The sequence below is a fragment of the Furipterus horrens genome, unplaced genomic scaffold (assembly GCF_987537825.1).
Source record: "Furipterus horrens unplaced genomic scaffold, mFurHor1.1.pri manual_scaffold_5, whole genome shotgun sequence".
Taxonomy (NCBI): Eukaryota; Metazoa; Chordata; class Mammalia; order Chiroptera; family Furipteridae; genus Furipterus; species Furipterus horrens.
Genome location: NW_028327175.1, coordinates 202896668 through 202918773, shown reverse-complemented (window position 1 = coordinate 202918773; position 22106 = coordinate 202896668). Strand labels below are relative to the sequence as shown.

Genomic DNA, 22106 nt, shown 5'->3' with positions numbered 1-22106 from the left:
GGCCTCCTCCTCGTGGTTGTCCCCCCGTTTCTGCATGCTGGCTGTCGCTGTCCTGACCCCATCTCTGTGGCGTGTGCTGAGGGTGCTGGAGAGTAGGAGGAGCCCCCCACCACCACCAGAGCCAGCCTCATCACCCCCATCAGGGACCCAGCACCCGTGGGGACGCCCACCCCCACCCTCAGAGGGCTGGGCCCCAGGTTCTAACAGCCCAGCCTTTCCCTTGGTCCCCAGGGGACCTCATGCTGTTGCCTTCACCCTTGGGCGAGCCCTCGCACCTGAGCACCCAGTTCCTCGGCACGGCCGTCCCCTCTGTGGAAGTCACAGTGTGGCCCCGCTTTCCCGCTGGCGCAGACCGAGCCGCTCCTTCCACATCAGGGTGCCACGCAGGTCTGCCACCTCCTTGCTGTTGCAATCACACGAACGTGCGGCGGAGTGACAGGTCCCAGGAGGGGACACGCAGGGACCAGGGGCTCGCGTGTCATCCCACGCTGCCCACGCTGCCCGCACAGAGGCCTGACCTTGGTGCCAGCCCACGTTGCCCTTCTGGGGACTCATGGGGCTTCTTTACAGGGCTGGGGGACACAGGGGTCCTCGTGCAGCTGCCCCGCTCTATACACACCCGAGTTGGAAACACTCGAAGACCTCAAATGTGACTTCCCACTCTTGGGGAGCTTGAGAAAGACCAGGGCTCCCTGCCCCATGAGAAACTGGCGGGGGGGGGGGCACCTGGGCAGTCGGGGAGGTGCTGCTCTCCCACGGCCCTGACCTGAGGAGACACTGTGCCCAGCTGGGGTGCAGTGGGACGCTCTGTTTCCAGCCACTGCATCCCCAACTCTGAGGGCAGAACCCAGGCCACAGGGAGCCAGGCCGCCTGTCAGAGGCAGGCGTGGGTGTGGCCAGAGCTGCGGGTGCAGGGGAACCTGCTGCCTGAGAAGAGCAGGCGACGTCAAGCAGTAGGACAGAAGTGAATTCACGATGTCACTGGGTGCGTCCCCCTCCGGGGAGGGGGACACGGCATTGGCTGGCAGTTCCTGGAGACACCTGGGTGAGGACACCACAGGGGTGACGCTTGCCAGCTGGCAGGTGTGGGGGCTGCACGGAGGAGGAGGACGGGGGTGCCATTACCCGGGGGGGCTCTGGGGAGGGCCCCTCGCTGCACCCTCCGCCCCCATGCCCCTGCCCGGGCACAGGGTTTGTGGTTCTTAGACGGACGAGGTTACCTCTGTGACGTCAGGCCAATGCCTTTGGATCCATGGCCTGGAGGGGGTTGCTGCATGACACCTTGGAGGACTGTCCCTTGGGTGGCATGTCCCTGTCACATGTGTCTTGTGTCCCTGTTACGTGTGTCTGCCTGTCCCAGCTCCATCTAGCACGCCTGCCCTCTTGGCCCGCAGGAGCCAGCACAGCGGAACTTGGGATCTGACCCCCACCCTGCAGCCTGTCACTGTGAGATGCACACAGTGGCCATGGGTCGTGTTTGAGGGGCGTGGCTCTCACTCACCCCCCTTCCTGCTCTGCCCGCCCTCTGAAGAGCACACGTGCACGCACACACTCACACAGTGCACACATGTACACACCAACGCACACATAAACACAAATCATGCACACACACATGCACAAACTCACACTCTAATGCACACTCACATGTGCACAGACTCACATGCGCACAGCCATACACTGTACAAACCTGCGAGCATATGTGTGAGCACACACATGCACACATGTCTCTGTGCACGTCCTCTCACTGCACACTCACACACCCACAGCTGTGCACACATGTGGACACATGCACAGCGCAAGGCGGGGACACAGCGTGTCAGGCCGCAGGCAGCCTGGGCTCTGTCCCACCCCAACCGTTCCGGAAGCTCCTTGCACAAGGAGCACCCGCCTGCTGTCGTGTGGTGCGTCTTCATGCTCAGGAAACGTCCCGTGCCAGTGGGACACGTCACGCGCAGCTCCCCCTTGGGCTCCGGGGTGGAGCCAATACTGCAGCTTCCGCGGTGATTTACTCAGTGCTGAGCTGCTTTGGTTGGAGTAATGAGTGGGCTCTCTGTCCTGCTAGGACCGTTGAGGTGTGAGGGATGCTGGGGGGCCTCGCCTGGGGTGGCCGCCCCCGCGGGTCAGAGATGCACACGGATGCCATTAACCAGCCGCAGGAGGGTGAACTACACACACGCTGTATTTCGCCTGACGGTCCTGCACGTACAGTGTGTGTGGCACTGTGTCGGGTCACGACCCATGTCAGCTACAGAGCAGGTGAGCAGGCTGGACCGTCCGGAGGCGGGAGGTCACCTGCTTGCCCGTCTGGCTGACCCGGGAGGACACGGTGCGGCAGGGACAGACTGCAGTGAGTTACAACTTCACGGTTAGCTTCGCAGGAGTCTCAGGAAGGGAGGCTCCTTGTGCTCAGATACTGAGTGTGCGACCCGGGGCGCCCGGCGCTCTGCGCCCTCCCGGTGCGAGTGAGGGGAGTTACTGCTCCAGGGACGTCCTCCCGCCCAGATGGCAGCACAGTGGCCTCACAGCGATGGCGGCCGTGGTGGGCACAGGGTGCCCGGCTACTCTGTGTGTGCATGATGTGCTGTGTGCATGTGTGGCGGTGATGTGAGCATGGGTGGGGGTGAACATGTGATTCACATGTGGCGTGTGTGTGTGTGTGTGTGTGTGTGTGTGTCAGTTCCAGGAGGAGGTGGGGAGAGGGGGCGGGCGGGGCGGCCGTGCACGGTCTCACGTGCACTCACATCCCTCTGGACGGCCAGGCTCGGTCTCGGCAACCACCCGTGGGCCGATGTGGGAGGGGCCCTTCTGACCTGAGTCAGGCCTGTGCCCAGCTGTTCAGAGGAATGCCAGCCCCTTCCCTTTTGGGGCCAGGGAACTTCCTTTTCCCAAATGCCCACATTGGGGTGGGTCCCATCCTGACAGCAGCTGGCTTTCGACGTCGAATTGTTGTTGAAGGACATGCGGGCGTTTACAGAGCCGTGGGCCCCCGGCCCCTCTGAAGGCAACCCCCGCGTCTCTGAGGCTCCCTGGCTGGGGCTGCACCCGGCATGGGGGGCTGAGGTGGAGATGGTGCCTGGCACAGGCTCGGACGTGGGTCCCAGATCCAGAGTGCACAGGACTGACCAGCAGGCTGCCTGCCCCTGGGAACAGAACGTGGTGCGCACACTGGGCGCCAAACACCAGCGGGCAGCTCCCCGCCCTGAGGCCGCCCGGGGCTGGGGCTGCGGGTGGGGAGGTGGGGGCTGTGGTGGTGGATGGCTTGTCTGACCTCGGGTTTAGAGTGACCCAAAGCATGTTCCCACTTGAGTCCTTCACAGCACGGGGTCCCAGGGGTGCCAGCCGCCCCCGAGAGGCTGTCCGTTGGTGACCCTCCTCCACCCTCAGGAGGCAGACGGCTCTGCTCTGCTCTGAGACCCGGCGGGGAGGCGACCCTGCTGGCTACACGGTCGTCTCGTTCTTCCAGGGCCCCGTTCGGATGTTGCCCGAGCTGTCAGTGCCGTAAGGCATGGCTGCGCACACGTCCCCCTTGAGTAGTCCGTTCTGGCCAGGGCCACCAAAAGGCAGGGACTGTGTCCTCCGGAGCATCTCGAAGTGGGCCGTGCCGCGGGCTACCTCCCTGCCGAGCCGTGGGGTGCAGCCGTAGAGTGTGGGGCTGACGTGGCCGCCCTCAGGCTGGCTGACCAGGGGGAAGGGGTCGCCCTGGGCGCAGCAGGCCAGTGTGTGCAGCTCCGCGGGGCCCTCAAGTGAGCTGGGGGGGCTGTCCGTGTGGGAGCTGCGGGGGCTGCCGTCCAGGCTGGACGGGATGTGGTAGGCGTACTCCTGCTCCGCCGCGGCTGCCCGGTGCCGGCTGAAGTAGTGCGGCCTCGCTCTGCCTTGGAGGCACCGGCGCAGGTGGGGCTCATGTCCGCAGGCGTCCTCCTCGTGCCCGGGGCCCACGTCCCCCAGCAGCTGCTCGCAGGGCATGTTGGCACAGCAGGGCGTGGCCGGCGACAGGCAGCCGACGTGGCTCTGGGCCGCCTGCAGGTTGGTCATCTTGCAGCGGCCGGCCGGTGGGTGCCCGAAGCCCCGCGGCTGGCCGGGGCGCGGTGAGTCTTGCAGGCAGGCGGTGTGCCCCAGGGCGTCCCCGTTGGCGTCGAGCGCCGCGGCCCGGGAGTCCCTGCGGGACGGGCAGCAGGACCACCAGCAGCGCCACACATCATCCCGCTTGGCGCAGTGGTGGATGAGGACGAAGAGCCCCAGCGTCACGCAGAAGGCGCCATACAGGCAGCTGAAGACCATGTCCAGGAGGGGGCCCTGGGACACGGCCAGCGCCCCGAAGGCCCACGTGGCCGTGAACAGGAACAGCGTGAAGGCCGCGGCTCGCAGCTGGGCCTCCAACGAGTGCTCGTTTCGCAGCAGCGAGGCGGCGGGGGCCACGCAGGGGGGCGGCACCCCCGGGGGGGCCCTGGGGCTGGAGCCGGCCTCGGGTCCCGCCAGCCGATGCTGCTCCTCCGTCCGCTCCCTGAGCTCATACCTGCGCTCCGGGTGACGCCGCAGCTGGATGTAGGTGCCCAGGAAGTACACGCAGGTGACCAGGGTGATGAAGGCCGCCGGCCCGTAGAACGCACCCAGGCTGGGCTCCCAGGCCATCCAGCAGCTGCAGGGGGAGAGCCAGTCAGCACAAGTCCCACTGCGCGGGGCGCCTGGTGAGCGAGGGTCACTGCCCCCAAGCGGGGGGGGGACGAGGGCGCTCTCTAGGGTCTCAGCAAGTGCAGGTGTGTGGCAAGGCACGGATGACGCGGCCCCCACAAGGTGCAGGACAGAGCCCGGCCGGCCCTGCGGCTGCGGTGCAGGCGTCCTGTCACCCGCCAGCGAACAGGGGTGAGGGGGGCACAGGCAGGTGCCCCACCTGAGCTGGGATGGGTGAGCGTGGAGGGCACAGGGCTGCGTGTCCTGCGGGGGCGACTGAGGGAGAAGGAGCTGGTGACGAAGTGGGGGTTGGGGGCACAGCTCCAGGGCCCCGAGGGTCTGGGGAGGGCAGTGCTGCGTCAGAGCCCAGTGTGGCACCACCAGGAACGTTGGGGGCGGGCTGGCCTTGCGAGAGGCGGGGGGCGGCTGTGGGGAGACAGCCCAGTGCTGCCTGTGTGGCCTGCGCCCTGCCCCCCGCACTCATACTCACTAAGCCGAGTCCTCATTTTCTGTCCCATAATTCCTGATATTGGTGGCAGCTGTGACTCCGCAGATGACGAAAGGCACCCCGCCACTGATGAGGTAGAGCCTGAGGAGAGCAGGAGGCTGGGTCCCCCGAGGACAGCACCACCTTTGGGGCAAAGGTGGGAGGCAGGGCCCAGGGGTCCTGGCCAAGCAGCGGTCAGTTGGGGGTGGCGCCTGTCCCACTGGCCAGGGAGCCGTGGCCCAGCCCGGCCGCTCCTCCATCCCTCCCCCCTTCGGCTCGCTGGCTGCTGTGCCCTGCAGAGGTGGCCTCGTCTGGCCCCAGTGCCACGGCCCCTGCAGAAACATGACCCAGGTCCCAGGGCCACGAGTGGGAGCAGGGTGACCCCTGGGGGCTCTGCCTCCCAGAATTCTATATCCCGAGAACATACCCTTCAGAATGAAATAGAAATGAAGACATATTCCAACAAAAATAAAACGAGGAGACGTGGCCGCTAGTCCTTCAGGCCGGAGGGGTTTTGTACCCGATGGACACTTGGAGGAAAGCCATCAAAATGCTAAGTACTCATGTAAATACAAATGACTTTGCTTCCTCTTCTTAAAATATGTGTGACTATTTAAATAAAACTGTTAACTCTGCCCGTGGCGTTGATGACACACATGGGTGACATCCATCCATCCACAGCAGGGGGACAGTGGGACGGGGGATGGTCCCCAGTTAGTCAAAAGGTTTCTAATGCAGTTTACATGAAACAGGAGGATTTTCACACTAACTAGACTGTGAAGAGGCTGTGGATTTCAATCTCTGAAGCAACCACAAAAGTTTATAGGCAAAAAGATGTGATACATTTTAAAAATATTAAAATAATCTGAGAGAATAAAGGTAAAAGAGGAAAGGAAGAAGAGAAACAAAGAAGTAAAAGCAGAAAACAAATAGTGACGTGCAGACCTAGATCCTACCGATGAAAAGCCCACTGAACTTCAGTGGCTGCTTAAGATTCTGAAGGCAGAGCCTGTCCGACCCGACCGACAAAAGCAGTCATTTGCCGTCCACAACAGAAGCGTTTAAACTATAAAGACACAGAGCAGTTGAAAGTCGATGGACGGAGCCTGAGGAGGCTGGAGCGGCGGGCGACATTGATAGCAGCTGGAGTGAACCTTAAGAGAGAAAGGTAAAGAAGGGCGATTTGTCATGATGCCAGTGTTCGTTTACAGGAAGTCGTGAGAACTACAAGAGTGTGGGCGCGTATGAAAAGATTCAAAACGTGGGACGCAAAATGGACAAGACTAAAGGAGAAATAGGCAATTCCAAAATCACAGCTGGTGATTTTAACTGCTCCTCCTTAGCAGTTGGTAGAACAAGTGGTAAAAAAAAATCAGCAAAGAAACAGAAGGTTTGAACAATATCAATCACTTTGCCTGACTTGCTCTTTTTAAAACATCACAGCCAACAGACACAGAGCATTCAATTTTTTTAGTTTACATGGTCCATCCACCATGACAGATGACATGGTGCTTCATGAAACACGTCTCAATACATGTGAAAGGATAGAAATCAGACAGAGTATCTTCTCTGACCATAATAAAATTAAATTAAAATTAGTAACAATAACAACTAGGAAAACCCCAAGTATCTGGAAATAAAATGACACACTTCTAAATAATTCATGGATCAAAGGAGAAATCACAAGGGAATTTAGAAAATATTTCAAGCTGAATGAGGAAGAAAATGCAACATAAGGCTTCTGGGATGCAGCTAAAGCAGGAGCCAGAGGGCTATTCATAGCTGTGAGTGCTGCTGTGAGGGGAAAAAGAAAGGTCTAAAGGGCAGGGACATCAGATTCCACTGCAGCAAGGCAGGAAAATAAAAAGATCGAAGTAAAGGGAAAGGAGCCCGGGAGAAGGAGATACCAGAGACAGGAGCAGAAATAAAAAAGAAAAAAGTCCGGGGTGTAACACACAGCATGGTGGTGACTATGTTAGCAACATGACGCTGTGTCTTTGAAAGTTGCTGAAAGAGCAGATCTTAAAAGTTCTCCCCACGAGAAAAAGAACCGCGACTACGTGGGGGATGGATGAGAACAGACCTCCTGCGGTCACTTCGCAATATATACAAACACGGAGTCGCTTTGCCCTCCGCCCGAAACTAAGAGTCTCGTGTCAGATAAACCTCCCTTTCCAAAGAAGACGAGAGAGTGACACATGCCAAGGCAGAAGCTGATGTCCTGGAAACAGAGACAAAGCTACGTACCCAGAGCCAGATCCAGGAAAAGAGAACAAATCGCAGCATCGCAGAGGTGGCCTCCACCGCCCGCCCCACGGGCTCCGACGGAATGAGACCAGGCGGTCTGGGCTGACTGCCGGTGGTGCTGCTTAGGGTTGTTCAACATGACGATGGAGCGAAACGATACGCATTCAGCAGGAACTGTGCTTTGGATTTTGAATTTTGCTCTTTCCCTGGCTGGGCGTATGTGGTACGATGTGCCCTCATGACGCTGGGGGGCGGGGTGAGCTCGGGACCCCATCAGCCATGCCACCATGAGGGTAGCAGCCGCCCCTGACGGTGGGCTGTGCTGCCAGCGGTCCTGAGCATGTATCAGGGGGGTTAAGCTAAGCTATGATGCCTGTAGGGTCGGTGTGTTAAATGTGCTTTTGACTTAACAATGTTTTCAACAATTTTCAGTCGTTCACCAGCACGAACCTCCGCTGTGAATCACGGAGCATCTGGATAGTGTACACACGTGCATGTGTGCCATTCAGCAACTTAGATGCAATGGATACATTTTTTGAAGAAGAACCAAACAAATCACCAAAATTGAAACAAGAAGTAGAAAATCGATTACTGTGTGTCTAGTAAAAAGACTTGACTTCAATATCCACAGACATCTGGCAGCGACTCCGTGTCCTGAGGTCACAGGAGAAGCCGGTCACACAGCTAAGGACGGGGTGGCCAGGGTCCTCGAGGAACAAAAGGGGCAGCACCCTCGGGTGCAGTTGGAGGCTGGTGTCCAAACCAGATGAGGACGTTAAAAGTGTGACTTCCTGTAAGTGTCCCCCGTGAACACAGGCACCCCATCTCTGACAGTGAGTCAGCAAGCAAAGTCTAGGACTTTACGGAAAGGACCGAACCGCAGGAGCGTGCGGTGTGTTGTGTGTGATGACCAGTCAGTACCTCCCCACAGATGTGTGGTTACGGGAAAGCGCACAGTGGTCCCGTCGGTGCAGAGCTGGCATCTGACAAGACGCACATATCCCAACAGACCTCAGCGAACCAGGAGCGGACGGTGGGCTCAGCGCCGTGGCCTCCATGAGCACCGCGGCCAGAGTCCTACCCAACAAGGGGACGGGGAACGTTCCCCTGAGGTCAGGAACAGAGAGGATGTCCCTGTCCCAGGCCCAGCACTGTCACGAGGCTGCCGAGCAATAACAGTGGGAGCCCGTGAGGGAAGAGATGCTGGCATCTCTGTGCTCACAGGTAGGTGACAAGATGGCCTGAGGGTGGCAGTGGGTCCCTGAGACAGCAAGGACCAGGAAGCGAAGGTATGGAGGTTGCAAGGTTAACGCACAGAAATCAGAGCTACTTTGTCAACAAGCAGGAAATCTGTAGGAAGCAGAAGAGAGCTGTTCAGTGAGGTAAAACCCGGATCCCAGCAGAGCTTTTTTAAGCTGGCAAATTTATTCTAAAAGTTAGACAGAACTGCAAAGGACCCAGACGACCTAAGGTCATCTTGAAGAAGACCAGGAGGGGGAGGACTCCTGTATCCTGGCACCAAGATGGACGCGAAGCCACGGCAACCAGGGCAGCCTGGGCACTGCCCCCTCTGCGCCCTCTCCTCCGGGGCAGGGCAGGGGCTGCCCGCCTGGCCAGAGAGATCAGGCTCTTCTTGGGAGACAGGAAACACCTGAACCTAATGCCAAGCACAGTGGCCCATGAGCAAGACCCTCCGAGTGCCTCCCTGGGCCAGACTCTGGGCAGCCTGCTGCCTGGGGCCCCTCCGTCTGGCCCCTTCCGGCTCCTGCAAACCACAGCGAGGAGGCCTGCGTGCTGCTGAAGCGTCTCCCTCCGCCGAGCGGCTGTGGGCTGAACGTGTCCCCCAAGGTCACACGGTGGAACCTGGGAGCTCAGCTGAAGGGGAGGAGGTGGAGTCTGTGGGGGGCGACCAGGTCACAGGGCGGAGCCCCTCGGCACAGGGGCGGCAGGAAGCCCTCCGCCACAGGGGCACAGGGCAGGTGGGTTTTAAACCCGGAGACCCGAGGCCTCCAGGAGGAGAGACAGATAATGAAACCCCGCCTCCCAAGCCCGCGTTGGCGGCACACGCACTGCGGGCCCCCGGAACAAGGCCACGCGTCCGAAAGCCACACCACGTCGGGACCCCCTGGCAGAGGCCACCTTGGTGGCGCAAACAACACATGACTGCCTCACCTGCCTCCAAACAGGCTCAGACGACTTTCAGGTGCCAGAGGTGTGGCTGCAGGGCCCTTCAAATTCTGAGCCAGACAGAACCCAGTCCCGGGCGTCCACGACCCCACCCGCACAGTGGCAGCAGCGGCCCCTCATGCGACCGCCTGGGTACCCAGGAGCCTCCTGGCTTGAGAAGATTACAGGTTGCCCGACTGGACTTGGGGCCCCTCCCAGAGTCGCCGTGCGCCCCAGACGAAAGTCTCCTTGAAACAGCAACTCCAGCAACGGAGCTGCCTCCGCTTCCCCAGCTAATGAGCAGGTGTCTTAACTCACAGACCCGGGAATAACCGAGGCCACCTGCTCACCCCGCCCCTGGGGCCGTCTGCACCAGGCCCACCCACGGCGAGGAGCTCAGCAGCACTGGACAGACACACTGCCCCAGACCTGCTGGCCAGGCTCTCTTCCCCAGCTCACTGACCACCCCAGCACCCCCTAGGACCCCCCAACCCCTGGCTACCTCATCCACTGGCCCCGAGTTTTCCTCCGAGCCAATTTGCCGCAATGCCCACAGCAGGTGCAGGGCTGGGGCTCCCAGCACCAGGGGTGCAAAGGGGGACATGCACGTGCACGGGTACCTGAGCAGGGGCTGCTGGGAGTACGGCGGCGGGTCTGTGCCCGGGCATGGCGGGGCCTTCTTGGTCACCTGCTTGTAGATGTTCCTGGCGGTGACAGCAATCCACAGCATGGTGCAGAGGGTGCAGAAGTGCAGTACGATGCCCACCTGGCAAGGGGGAGAGACAAGTCAGCTGCTGCCTGCACCCAGGGACCGTGTGCACACATCCCTGTGGTGGGCGTGGCCTGGGCATGGCCCCCCGAGCTCCAGGGAGCGGGTGCCCCCCCAAGGGGAGGCGGTGTGGCGTGCGGTGGCATCTCTGGTGCCGGCATCTGGTTTTTGGCGCTGCCTGCGGGATCAGCACCTTCTGGATCAATGGGCAAGCTGCTCCCTGCCTGCCGAGTTGCTCGTTACTATGGAAACAGTGCCAGGTGCGGCCCGTCGCCAGCACTGACTGCATCAGCTAATCAGGCACTGCACGCTCCGTCTGCGGGCGGCTCTGGAGAACGAGGTTACTCTGAAGAGGTAACCTCACATTTCACGGTGACAAGGGAAACATGGCTGTGATTGGAAAGGACACAGACGTTTAAGGAACACAGACTCTGAATGAAGTTGGCACTGCACCGTTGTAACGATTTATCAAACGCAGAGTTCCGCTTCCACTGATGAGAAAACTCCATAGTAATTGATGAGAACTTGGGGGGGTTCCCAGAGCTGTGCTCAGGGCTTTGGACGGGTTCCCACACGTGGGCCGGTCCAGCCTTTTCCTCGGCCTTGAGCTCCATCCCACGCACACGGCCTCACCCCACCTGGCTGGCGGGGGAGGTGCTGGGAATCCAGGAACAAGCTCACCACTGGGGGAGGCAGCAGGGAGGGAACCACGTCGCCTGGCGCTCAGCAGAGGGATGGTCTGACTCTCCTTTCAGGGAGCAGCAGTGTGGTTGTCCTCGTGTACAAATGGAGATGGTCAGCGGTGCGCTGGTCGAGGTGAGGAGGGCAGAGAGTACCCGGAGCCGGGTGGAGGGCATGGGGGTGGGGGCTGCGCTGCGCCCCGACCGCACGGGTGGGGGTCTCGAGAGCTGGTGAACAGCAGAACCCTGTCTCCCAAACATGGACTCAGGCTGGACCCATGGAGAGGCCACAGGGACGCTGCCCTGGCTTTCAGACACGCTCTGTGCCGTCCGCACCCCCGGCCCCGGGCAGCGCTGCCGCACACGTATTCTGTGAGGACAAAGCTGCCACCCGTCTGTGTTCATGATGTCACTTTGTACTTGAACGAGGCGCACGGTCATTTTTGTTGCCATAACAACTGTCTGTTCTCTCCGCCATCCGGAGCTTGGATCACTTCTGTAACATCACTCACTGTCGCCAGAGTGACCCGGCACGGGGACTGCGGCGGAGGGTGCTGTGTTGGGCACTGGGGCCGCACGTGGGGTCACGGGTCGGGGGTCAGCCTGGCTGCCTGGAGGGAGTCGGTTCACGGAACTGGGGAGCCTGCAGAGCCCCAGGTCTGCCGTCGGTGGGTGAGAGACCCCGGAGAGTGACAACGCGATTCCAGTCTGCGTCTGCGTCCGCGTCCAAAGTCAGGAGACGGATGTCGCAGCCCGAGACCAGCAGGCTTCTCTCTCTCTCAGACTTTTATGCTGTTCGGGCCCCAGTAGACAGCACACTGGGAGGGCCTCCGTTTCGCTCGCCCCAAACACTGTCACAGACACCCCCCGAATCACGTGTGCCATGTGTGCCCATCAGGAGGACATATGAAGGAGCTGCCACTTGGCCCTGTGGCACCCCCCACCTCTGCAGCGAGTGGTGGGGTGCCCAAGCTGGCTGCTCCATGTGCCGAAGCGCTGGTGGGTCCTGGTGTCTGAGTTTCCCCTCTGGAGGGGGGGTCCATGGTGCGGGGACTGGAGGCTTGTTCCTGGCTGTGCCCACAAGGCCCCTGGTGCATTTTTGTGAATGATGCCCTTGATCTCCTGGAAAGGTCGTGGGGAGGTCAGGCTGGCACCCACTGTGGAGCTCGGGGCTGGCTGCCTCCTCCAGGGGCCTGCGGGGGTCACGACGTGAGAATCGAGCATTTTCCACGCTGACGTGACCACTGCAGACCTCACCTCTCCGGGCGCTTCCAGGCCGCGCCGCCCCCACGGACCGTGCATGCTGGCTGTCCACTGCTGATCGGCCGGCCGGGCCCCGGGCGAAGTGAGGACCCCTGGCAGACGCAACCAGCTCCAGGTGCTCGCGGGCCTAGTGGGTGGGGTTGGTGGCTGCACCACCGTGAGTCTGGGGGCCCCTCCCCCAGGCCCTCCGGTGGAGAAGTACGGACAGCAAGGTGTAGCCCTGTCATGCATCTGGACGGCTCTGCGCCTCAGCAGCGTCACAGGTGGAGCGTGAATCAGGTGCCCAGGTACCGCCTCAGTGGCTTCCATGCCTGCGGGAAGGTGCGGGGAGGCCGGCTGCCCTCATCCTGGGCTTCAGGTCGGTGCTGGATGGCGGGTCCTGACGTGGCTTTGCAGAGAAGTGACATCTCCTCCATCGGGCCCCAGGGCCCCAGGATCTGGCCGGGCACCCTCTCCCGGGCCTGGGCCCTCGCTTGTGGGCAGGTGGGCGTGGGGAGCAGGAGCTCACAGCCTGATTCTTCCTCAAGGCTCCCCTGCGGGAGCAGCATCTCACCCACCAGTCTGTGCAGGTGGACAGGGGTCTCGTGTGGACAGACGGCTGCCCAGCTCAGCGCCAACACACACAGGCCCAGGTGACAAGGCTGCGGCAGCCCCCAGAGCAGCACTGGATGACTCCACAGCAGCCAAGGCAGTAAGGACAGAGCGTGACTCCCTCGTGGGCGCGAGAGCTCCCTCCACGGGGTCCAGGCGGATGCACCCACGTGTGACCGAACCTCGGGGGTGAGCCTTTGGGGAGATGCCCTGTGGTCTGTGGGGCAGCCCTCGCCTGGCCCTGCCTGGGCGCTGGAGCGACTGTCCCCCTGGAGGTGAGGGGACCCCGAGCAGGTGGCTGGGCAAGGGGCTGGGGGAGCAGGGGCGCTCGGAGCAGCTGTAGAGGCCCAGCCGCCTCCCTTGGCTTCTAGAAGCTGGAAGGGCCTCTTCTGAGCCCGGTCAGGGGCTGAAGGGCAGTTTAAGGTTCTCCCTTTTCACCCGAGAGGGAGCAGAACAGACTCCCCTGGGGCCTGCACACCTGTCGCGGTGGCCGGGAGTCCATGGCCGCCCGCCGGAGACCGTTTCTGCTGCCTGATGACGAGTCTCAGCACCAGCCTCCTGGAATCTCACCTGCACAGGGAGCAGGCGGCCCGTCCCCTGCTTCTGCCCCAGTCCCTGCAGAGTGCGTCCTGACCCCGGACAGACACCACTTGTGGGACCGTGAGCTTCAGTCAGCACGTCGCCCTCGGCTTGGAGCCAGTTGGTCCCAGTGGAAAATAAACTGTTTACATGACTGAACGCTGAGCAAAGTCCCAGACTTACCTGGGTCTGTAACAGCCACACCGGACGCCTGGCCGTCCCCTCCCAAGGAAAACGTGGACAGACAGCCAACACGGTTTCACACACAAGACAATGATCCCCAATCTCCCCGTTGGCAGGAGGGCTGATGTCCTTTAACACCTGCCGCAGAGCAAAGGCGTGGGCAGCACTCACCGCCTGGCACAGGGTGGGGTACTTGGTGCGGTTGATGCCGCCAGCAAACACCGTGAAGGTCAGGGCCGCGTGCAGGCAGAAGTTCAGGAGCGTGTGCCGGCCCTTGCGGCTGATCCGGATGGCACTGTGGGAGGGCAGGCACCCTGTCAGACCCTGCCCCTTGGCAGAATGGGCTCCAGCCCTTCACGCCCCTCTGTGCCCATGGGAACCAGGCTGAAGACCTCGGGGCAGAGAGACGCACCCCACAGATCAAGATGGAAAGACTGCGGAATCTCCCCTTCCCGTGTGGCGGCTGGGGTCTGGTGTTAAATCCCCCCGGAACACGAGGACTGGAGAGGTTTTTGAGATATCTCACCCAATCTGGCTGTTGACAGGTGAGGATACCTGTCCAGTCACAAAGATGGCGGTGGGGGGTAGACATCCTGGTCTCCTGTGCCCTCTCTGAGCAGATGTCTGGTCCCTCGAGAGGAGGTCATGACAGTGACTGGCTACATGTACCCCCTACTGCATGCCTGCCTCTGGACTCCCACGCCGCCCCTGGCTGTGACCGCGCCTCCCCTGGCTCTGGCCTCACTGGAGGTCGCCTGGCCTGTGGCCATGTGGCTGTGCACGGCCCCGGCTTTGCCCGTGACTCATGCTGTGGCCTAGACCTTGACATGGCCGGGGCCCCTGCTCACATTCCCTAGGGCATCGTGAGGTGATGGGCACATGGTCGGGTCGGCTCCCTGCTCCAAGGCAGAGGGGCCAGGAGGCCAGCCCAGCAGAGAACTGACTGAACTCCCCTTTCTAGAAGAAGAGGCACAAGGCCGCCGTGCCTTCGGTCTGCCGGCTGCTCCGCCTTCCCAAGGATGTGGACGCTCAGGTGTGTGAGGGGAGGCTGGGCCATTGGAGGAAGAACTCAGTTCAGCTGCTTGGACAGGAGGGAGGGCCCCTGAAATGGACAGGTGTGGCTGTCCCTGATGCTCAGCCACCCTCGCCGCCTCCAGGGTCCCCGGGGGCCGGGCAGGTTCAAGCTGGCCGACGACCTGAGACGTGCCTTCCAGAGACAGCGTGCTGCATGCGGGGAGGCGGTCTCACTTTGGGGGCTGCGCTGGCAGGGCACAGTGGGCCTCACCTCTGGTGCACGAGGTAGGTGATGGCGGAGGCAAGCAGGCAGAGCAGCATCACGGCCGTGCAGGCGTAGACCACGGGGTGCAGGACCTCCCCGGGGTGCGGGGGCAGGGAGAGCGCCGCCTTCAGATCCTGGAAGGACACAGAGCAGCCCCCCTGAAGCGACCTCAGAGAAACTGCGTGTGAGGTGGAGCCTCTGTTCTCCCCGAGGCCCCGCCCACCGAAAGGCGCTGGAGGCATTTTCTGAGTCAGGGGACTTGGCTGGGTCTCAGCAGAGGCAGCCGCCCTGCCGGACCGGGGAAGAACCTGCTCAGCTGAGGGTGCACACGCAGGGGGACCCTGGCCTTGTGGGCCCATGTGGGGTGTCACCCTCCAGGGCTGGCTCAACCACCCGTCTTCACGGGGTTCTGGCGGCCCTTGGCGGATTTCCCTGGTGGGGTGTCCCTTCAGCTGCCACCATGACAACAGAGAGACCCTGGATGCCAAGGGGCTTCTGCATGGTCTGACAGCTGAGGGCCCTGGTCCACAACTGAGGTCAGAGGTAGTGCCCTGGCCCAGAAGATGACCGGATGGGACTGGGGGACGGTGCTGGGACACCCACAGACTGCAGGCCGGACACCACGGTGGCACCATGCTCAGTCTGCACTGTCCACGGGCGAGGATGTTGGAAGGGCCAGTGTCCACATGCCCAGAACAGCATTGATCCCTGTCAGGACGACACAGGGTTTCCGCGGATGCGCGTGGTGCACCAGCCCAGATTCCGCAGACGCTGGAGCCCAGGGGAGAGACACGGAGGGATGTAGCCTCAAGGGGATGGATGCCGTGTGCTGCGGCATCAGCTGATGGGGAAGGCCGTCCCCTGGGCCCCGAGGAGGGTCTGCGGTCACATCCCTGCAGGCCTGGCACGGCCACCCCAGTCCCATGCCCACTGGCCCCTTAGCCTGGGGGAGGATGGCCTCTGTGACGGGGACAGTTGCCTATTGGTGAAGAAGAGGAGCCTCACAGGCCTGAGGGAGCCAAGAGGGGCAGTTCTGGGCAGCAGCGCCCAGGCACATGCTGGACTCACACCGCTGCTCAGCACCTGGACTGCCAGGCATCTGCCATCACGCGAGGGTGGGAGGGACCCTGGTGGCCCAGGAGCTTCAAGGTCACCTGCGTTTGTCCCGGCCCAGCACGGGCCAGCTGCCTGCAGAAGGCATGTCACTGCAGCAGCCAGGGAGGAGCCCGCCTCCGGGTCAGTCCTGGTTTCGAGCTACAGGGGCTTCCACTCCCTGGCCTTGTCTGTTGCCGGCAGGTGGGGACCCAGTGGGCCCAGGAATCAGGCTTGACTTGGTGCCGGCGATGTCTCCAGCCAACTCCTGCCCTGTCATCCTTCCTTGGGGAGTCCAGGGGTCCTCCCTTCCCATGACAGCCACCCAGCTGGCCACTACAGCAGGCCGTATGTGCGCGCCCGTGATAGCCCCCGCAGCCATTGGCCCTCCCCGCTCAGAGCACCCGTGTCTGCATCCTCGAGCTAAATGCCTGCCTCGCCTCTCTGGGGACTTACACCCCCCTTGCGGCCTTTCTCAGGGGCCCTGTCACTGTGCCTGGAAAGCCTGGGGACCCACACTGCTCCCCTAAAGTCCCGTGGCTCGTGCTGACGTCAGACCTGGGGACAGGGTGCAAGGCGGCGGCTGGGAGGACAGCCAGCAGAGCAGACACGCTCATGGGGAGGCAGCGCCATGCACAGCGATGCCCTGAAACCACGTCCAAGTCCAGGTCACAGTATGTCTGCGCCCAGGAGGGTCAGAGCATCTGTCCAAGCGCACCCTGTCTGTCGGTTTTAGTCACAGACACACGCCCACCCCACCCCGCCCCACCCCACTCAGCCAAGGAAGAAATCAGGGGGCTTTCTGTGATGCACAAACGTCTCAGCGTTGGTTCAGGACGCAGAGGCGTTCTGTGGGGATGCGCCCTGGCCGGTCTCGCAGGCTGGGTGCTTCCTGCGGGCGCTTCCTCTCCTCCAAGCGCCCAGGGCTGAGGCCCTCCCGGTGGCGCCGAGGCAGCAAGAGGCCCCCGACCCCGGAGCAGCTGCATCCACAGGGGACGTTTAATTAGAAACATTGAATTTCCTTTGGCCTCCGATTTTCTTCTTTCTCCAAATCAGAGTCATCAGCAATGCCGGTCTACATTTTTAGAGGTGACATTTAAAATTCAAAGTAGGTAATGCAAAACAGAGGCATATTTTATATTTCTAAGTTCACATATGTACAAATTGCTCTTGGAAGAATCCACTGGGCCAGCATCTGGCCAGCAAATCCTCATGAGGGCTGGTCTGCGATTGGTGGGGCTGGGCGGACGTTGCGGGCGCGTCCCCAGGGCCTGTGGTCCCAGCAGGGCCCTTTGAACCAGCAAGCCTGGGTGCAGCCCGGACTTCACAGCAGAAGGGCCGGGGAGCCCTGAGGGGGGGAGGAGGGGCCTCACCCGCTCGCCCGACAGAGGCTGGGGTGCCCGCAGGACACATGGCTGTGTCCTCTTCTTGGGGAACACTGGCCTCTGCCCACAGGTGGCCTCTGTCACAGGCCTGGCAGTGGATTTGCTTGCATTTCCTGTGTCTTGAGTTGTAACATCTTTTATGTTATATAATTATTTTACTTGCACGTATCTTTTTGGTATATCCTGCAAATCAAATAAGTCAAGGCATTAAGAACAAGAGGAAGAGGGGTCAGTCTGGCTGCGTGTTACTTGTCTGAGCAAAACATCACCTTTAGCTGAGAGGGACACAGGGCGAAGGGGCCCAGGGCAGCCGTCGTCATAGAGAGGCGTTCACGGGCCGGTCCTGCGGGGGGCGGGGGGCACGCGGAACGTCCTTCCTCGTGGTCTGTACCAACTGAGTTTGATTTCATTAGAGCCTGGTGTCCCTGGTCGCCTTTTTAATGATGATTGCATCTCATTGATCTGTCAACCTTCCATCAGTGTGTTCCCGGGGGAAACGCGGAGGAAAAAGTCAGCAACTGATTCATTCGGAGCACAGCTTCCTCTGAGTGGACATTGCGTTTCCACGTTTGCTTTGGTTTCCCTTTGGGGGCCGTGGGCTGGGGGACACTGAGGGCGGGGACAGAGCCCTGAGCAGCATCGCTGGGATGTTCCTGCTGGGCTGGGCGTCACTTGCTTCACGTTGGTCACAGTAAGCGGACACATTGTGGGTGACACTCCCCAGCTGCGGGGGTGAGGATGGTTCCACGAGCCTTTGGAAGTGTGAGCTCCGGACAGAATTAGCAGCAGCCGGCGGAAGCCCTTCACTGAGACCCTCCAATGCCCGCAGCACCCGGGGCGGCCTCTCGGGAGAGGTGGGAGAGGCCGTCCCGCGGGCGGCAGGGTCTGGGTGGGAGCCCTGCACTGCCCACGCGGCCCTACTTGGGGTGCCTGAGAGCTGGCGTGTCCGTGCGGTGCTCGGCCAGGGCCTGACCAGCTCCGACAACCAGCGCTGCCCTCCGTTGGCTTCACAGACACCCTGCCTGGCACATACCCCGGTCTCTGGGGTTTTTCACTCCCTCTTGAATGTGGGATACTTCCGTGGGGAAAGGGGCATCGGGAGTCTGCCCCCTGTCTCCATCCCAGCCTGGCTGGGCAGGACTGGCCTCCTGCGCTGTCCTGGTGTCGGCGGACATGCCCGAGGTTGCTCCGATGACACTGATCCCAGCCCTGCTGCTGGGGTGCCTCCGGAGCCAGAACCACTCTGAATGGATCAAGTAGCCTTTGTGCCACGTCAGGGACGGGCGCTCCCACTCAGCGTGACCGGACGCTGCTGTGACCAGAGGTGAGAGCAGGCACTGCACCTCCCACCCCACCCCCCAGGCCCCTCCCTGCAGCCGCCTCCCAAGCCCTGGGGCTGGTCCAGCACAGCCTTCCGGCTACCGATGCTGCTCCAAAAGTGGCCGAGCAAGTGCAAGGGTCTGGATGCTCGTGGGGCCACCTCCAGGCCCGTGGCCCTGCTGCCCAGAGGAGAGGTGGTCCCCGAGGCCACGAAGGGACGAGCGCCAGGGACAGGCCAGCCCACACGGCTGCGTTTCCTGGCTGCTGGGAGGAAGGCGGGGCAGTGGGGGCCTGGGCTTCACGGCCAGACACGGGCCTCCTTGGGGCAGCGCCTGGGTGTCCGGACCCCGTCCGAGTGCTCGGCAGACAGTGGGACGTTCGGAAAGGAGGCGCGGGCCCTGTGAGCCTGCCAGGGACGCTTGGAAGTCAGCGCCCCAGGGCTCCAGCGTGCGGCTGTGGCCCTGCAGACGTGGGAGCCAGGAGGCAGCTTGCTGACCACAGGGGTCAGGACGGTGGCCGCCTGGGGCAGGCAGGGGCAGACCCCCTGCTGGCTGGGCCCTCGGGCTTCCCTCCGACGCCCCTGAGCCTTGGGTGACCTGCTCAGGTGTCTGCACCACTGACTCAGACACACGGAAAGTGCTCGCACCTGCACGTGACCCCCACGGGAGGGTAGCCGCTCTCCACTCCATTCAGGGTTGGCTGTGGCCAGGGCACCACGTGCAGACCTGTCCCTGACACGGAGACTGAGTGTTAGGGGCTGGCAGGTGGGAGACAAGGCCAAGGCAGCCAGCGGTCCCCACGGTGGCCCTGAGGGGGTGCCAGGCCTGGGCCCCTGCAGCCCCTGTCCGGTCGCCGGTCCTCCACCGGCAAGAGGCTCTGCTGTGCACGCGGGACCTACATTTGCGGAGGGAGAGCTGGGAATTGTGCCACCCAGGAGGCCACGGCCGCGCTGGGCGTGGCACCTGCGGGCAGCAAGCGCGCGTTGGGAGCTGGGGCCGGGCAGGCTGCCGGCCTCTCCGTGGCGCGGCCTGTGCCCAGAGCACACAGCCTCTCAGCCGTCTGAAAGGCGAGGGCCTGGCCTCCTTCCAGGCCCTGAGGTGCGGGGCGGCCTGCGGGTGACGCTGGATTCTGGCAGGAAGCATTTCTCTTGTTTGGACATTTCTAATCAAGAGAAAATGGACAAGTGACTCAGACCGACCGCTCCTTACAGAGCAGAAAACCGGGCCAGGCTGGGACTCATTGTCGGGGCCACGGCCGCTGCTGGGCACACTGTCCTCCGGCCATCAGCATTCTCCGCACGCGCTCCGCCGGCTACGCACACGCGCGCTCACACACGCACACACAATGCATTATTCACTCGGCCCTCAACCTTCCGGAGTCCAAACCGGCAGCCGCCACAGCGAGCCCCTCACAGGCCTGGCCGCTCCCGGCAACCAGCCCCCTTTGCTGGTGAGAGAAACACCCCTGTGTCAGCCGTACGTGCTGCTGAAGCCCACTCATGTCCCCCTGGGGTCCTGTCAACTCTCTGTAGGGAAGAGGGGCAGGGCTGCCGTGGGAGGGACCCAGGCCTGGGGCCAGGAAGGCACTCACAGGCCCTGGATCTGAAGGGGACGGGGGCGCAGGGCGGACGTCTCCTCCGTGGGCGAGGTGATTCAGCGGTGCGGCACGCCATCAGCTAATTAGTATGATCCTCGCCGAGCCGTCAGGCAGGAGACAAGCGGCCGCCCCGCCCCCAGGACCCCCGGGGACAGGACCAGCCTGTGCCTGGCTGCCTGCTGGCTGACCACGGACAGCTCGCTTTTCCTGCCGGGCGTCTGTTCGCAGGGCGGCTGTCCCTGGGCGTGTGGACTCACCATGGGCACGTGCAGCTGCTGGAGGGCGGGTGCTGGGGGTGCAGACGGCGTCGCCGCCGGCCAACTATGTGGCACCTTCCTCCCCGCCAGCCTCCATGGCCGTCCGGAAGGTCAAGGTCCCTGGCAGTGGCCACAGGGCGTGAGCCCGGTTCCTGGGCCTCAGGGCGACGCTGGTGGGCAGTGAGGGTGGAGAGGTGGCACCCACCTGCAGAGACAGGGCCTGGTCAGGGCAGGGGGCGTCTTCCTGCTCCCTGCCCCCACCGCCGGCAGGTCCCCACACCACCCAGGGGCCCCCCTCTCGGCTGCCCTCAGCCCGGCCAGCCCGTGGACTCTGACTCAGGGCTCCACCTGCGAGGGGCAGACTGAGGTTCCGGGGATGAGCTGGGCACGGGAGCCCAGGGGCCTCAGCCAGACGCACTGGCAGCCAGACTGCCCCCCGAGGAGCACGTCCTCACACCCTGCCAAGGAAACTAAACTCACAGAGGTGGGCACCTGCCTGTCAGCTCGAGTCAAGAGACTCCACAAACCTTGAATCAATCTCCCCAAGAACAGCCAGCCCTGGGCGGGTGGACGTGGCCGGGCTCAGGGTCTGGCGTCCCCCCGACAGACCCACTGCCAGCTGTGGCCCTGCGCCCTGCATTTCGCCCGAAGTCACTCGGAATCTGCATTTCCAGGAGCAGGAGCCACCGCACCGGCTCAGGGCTGATGCCCGAGAAAGGACCTCGCCTCCCCCACCTCCCGCGCTTCCCGGCCCCGGGCCCACCGGCCACTCAGACCTGAGACAGGAAGCCCAACTTCTTACCTATTTTGGCAAAAACAGCTGGAGTGGCAACAGTGTTGTGCCTGTTGCCCGGGAGCCGCGGCGAGCTCTGCCCGCCGGGGAGCAGGTCTCCATTCCCAGGGCCCACGCCGGCTCGCCAACGGGGTAATCAACAGATTGCAGGACCGCAGCCGGGAGACGTGAGTCAGAGCCAGGACGGGCAGACAGGCAGCGAGGCTCTCAGCACGCAGCTTCCAGAACCCGGGTGAGGAATGCCAGCCCTGCTGTGCCTGCTTCCGCGGGCGACAGCCGGGGACGAGGACCGGCGGGAAGCGGGAGCCGTAACCATGGGGATGGGGGAGGGGGATGGCGGCGCTGTGGCCGGCTCCCTGCCGCAGGCTGGGAATGGTTCTTCCCGCGCCCATCACACACTGCAGAGCCGATTTAAAGAGACAACCGGCCAGGCTTTGCTTCCCCTCCCAGCAGAGCCGGACAACTCACGTGAAAATGTCTCCCTGAAAGGAGGCAGGAGGACCAGCAATTTTCTTAAAGGAGAGCTCTGTTCGTGGAGGGCTCGCGAAACAGAAATGAGAACAGAACATCGCTTTGAGAGGAATTCTCATAGTCCTTGCGTTAAGACATCGCGAATCCAAACACGTGCAGACAGAGGTGAACCCAGAAGGAGTCCATCCAGCGTGAGTCAGCAGGCGATGCTGCTGGGGTCAGGGTCGGGGGTGGGGGGCAGACAGGAAGGGCCTTGCAGCCCCCACACCATCCAGGCCCT

At 62.4% G+C, this 22106-nt stretch overlaps 1 protein-coding gene across 2 annotated transcripts; it reads right to left on the bottom strand.

Annotated features, from left to right (window-relative positions):
- Positions 1-2944: 2944 nt before the first annotated feature.
- Positions 2945-21680, bottom strand: ADGRA1 (adhesion G protein-coupled receptor A1). 2 transcript variants are annotated; one of them, XM_090278815.1, is made up of 7 exons: positions 21365-21680; positions 20563-20767; positions 14919-15046; positions 13805-13928; positions 10189-10334; positions 5159-5299; positions 2945-4636 (listed from the first exon to the last, which is right to left on the bottom strand). In XM_090278815.1, exons 2-7 carry the CDS (start codon positions 20563-20565, stop codon positions 3439-3441), a joined length of 1740 nt encoding a protein of 579 aa, XP_090134941.1. In that variant the 5' UTR covers positions 20566-20767; positions 21365-21680; the 3' UTR covers positions 2945-3438. The 2 variants fall into 2 exon arrangements, with proteins under 2 accessions (XP_090134941.1, XP_090134942.1); XM_090278816.1 differs by having other exon boundaries at positions 5159-5257.
- Between the last annotated feature and the right edge of the window lie 426 nt (positions 21681-22106).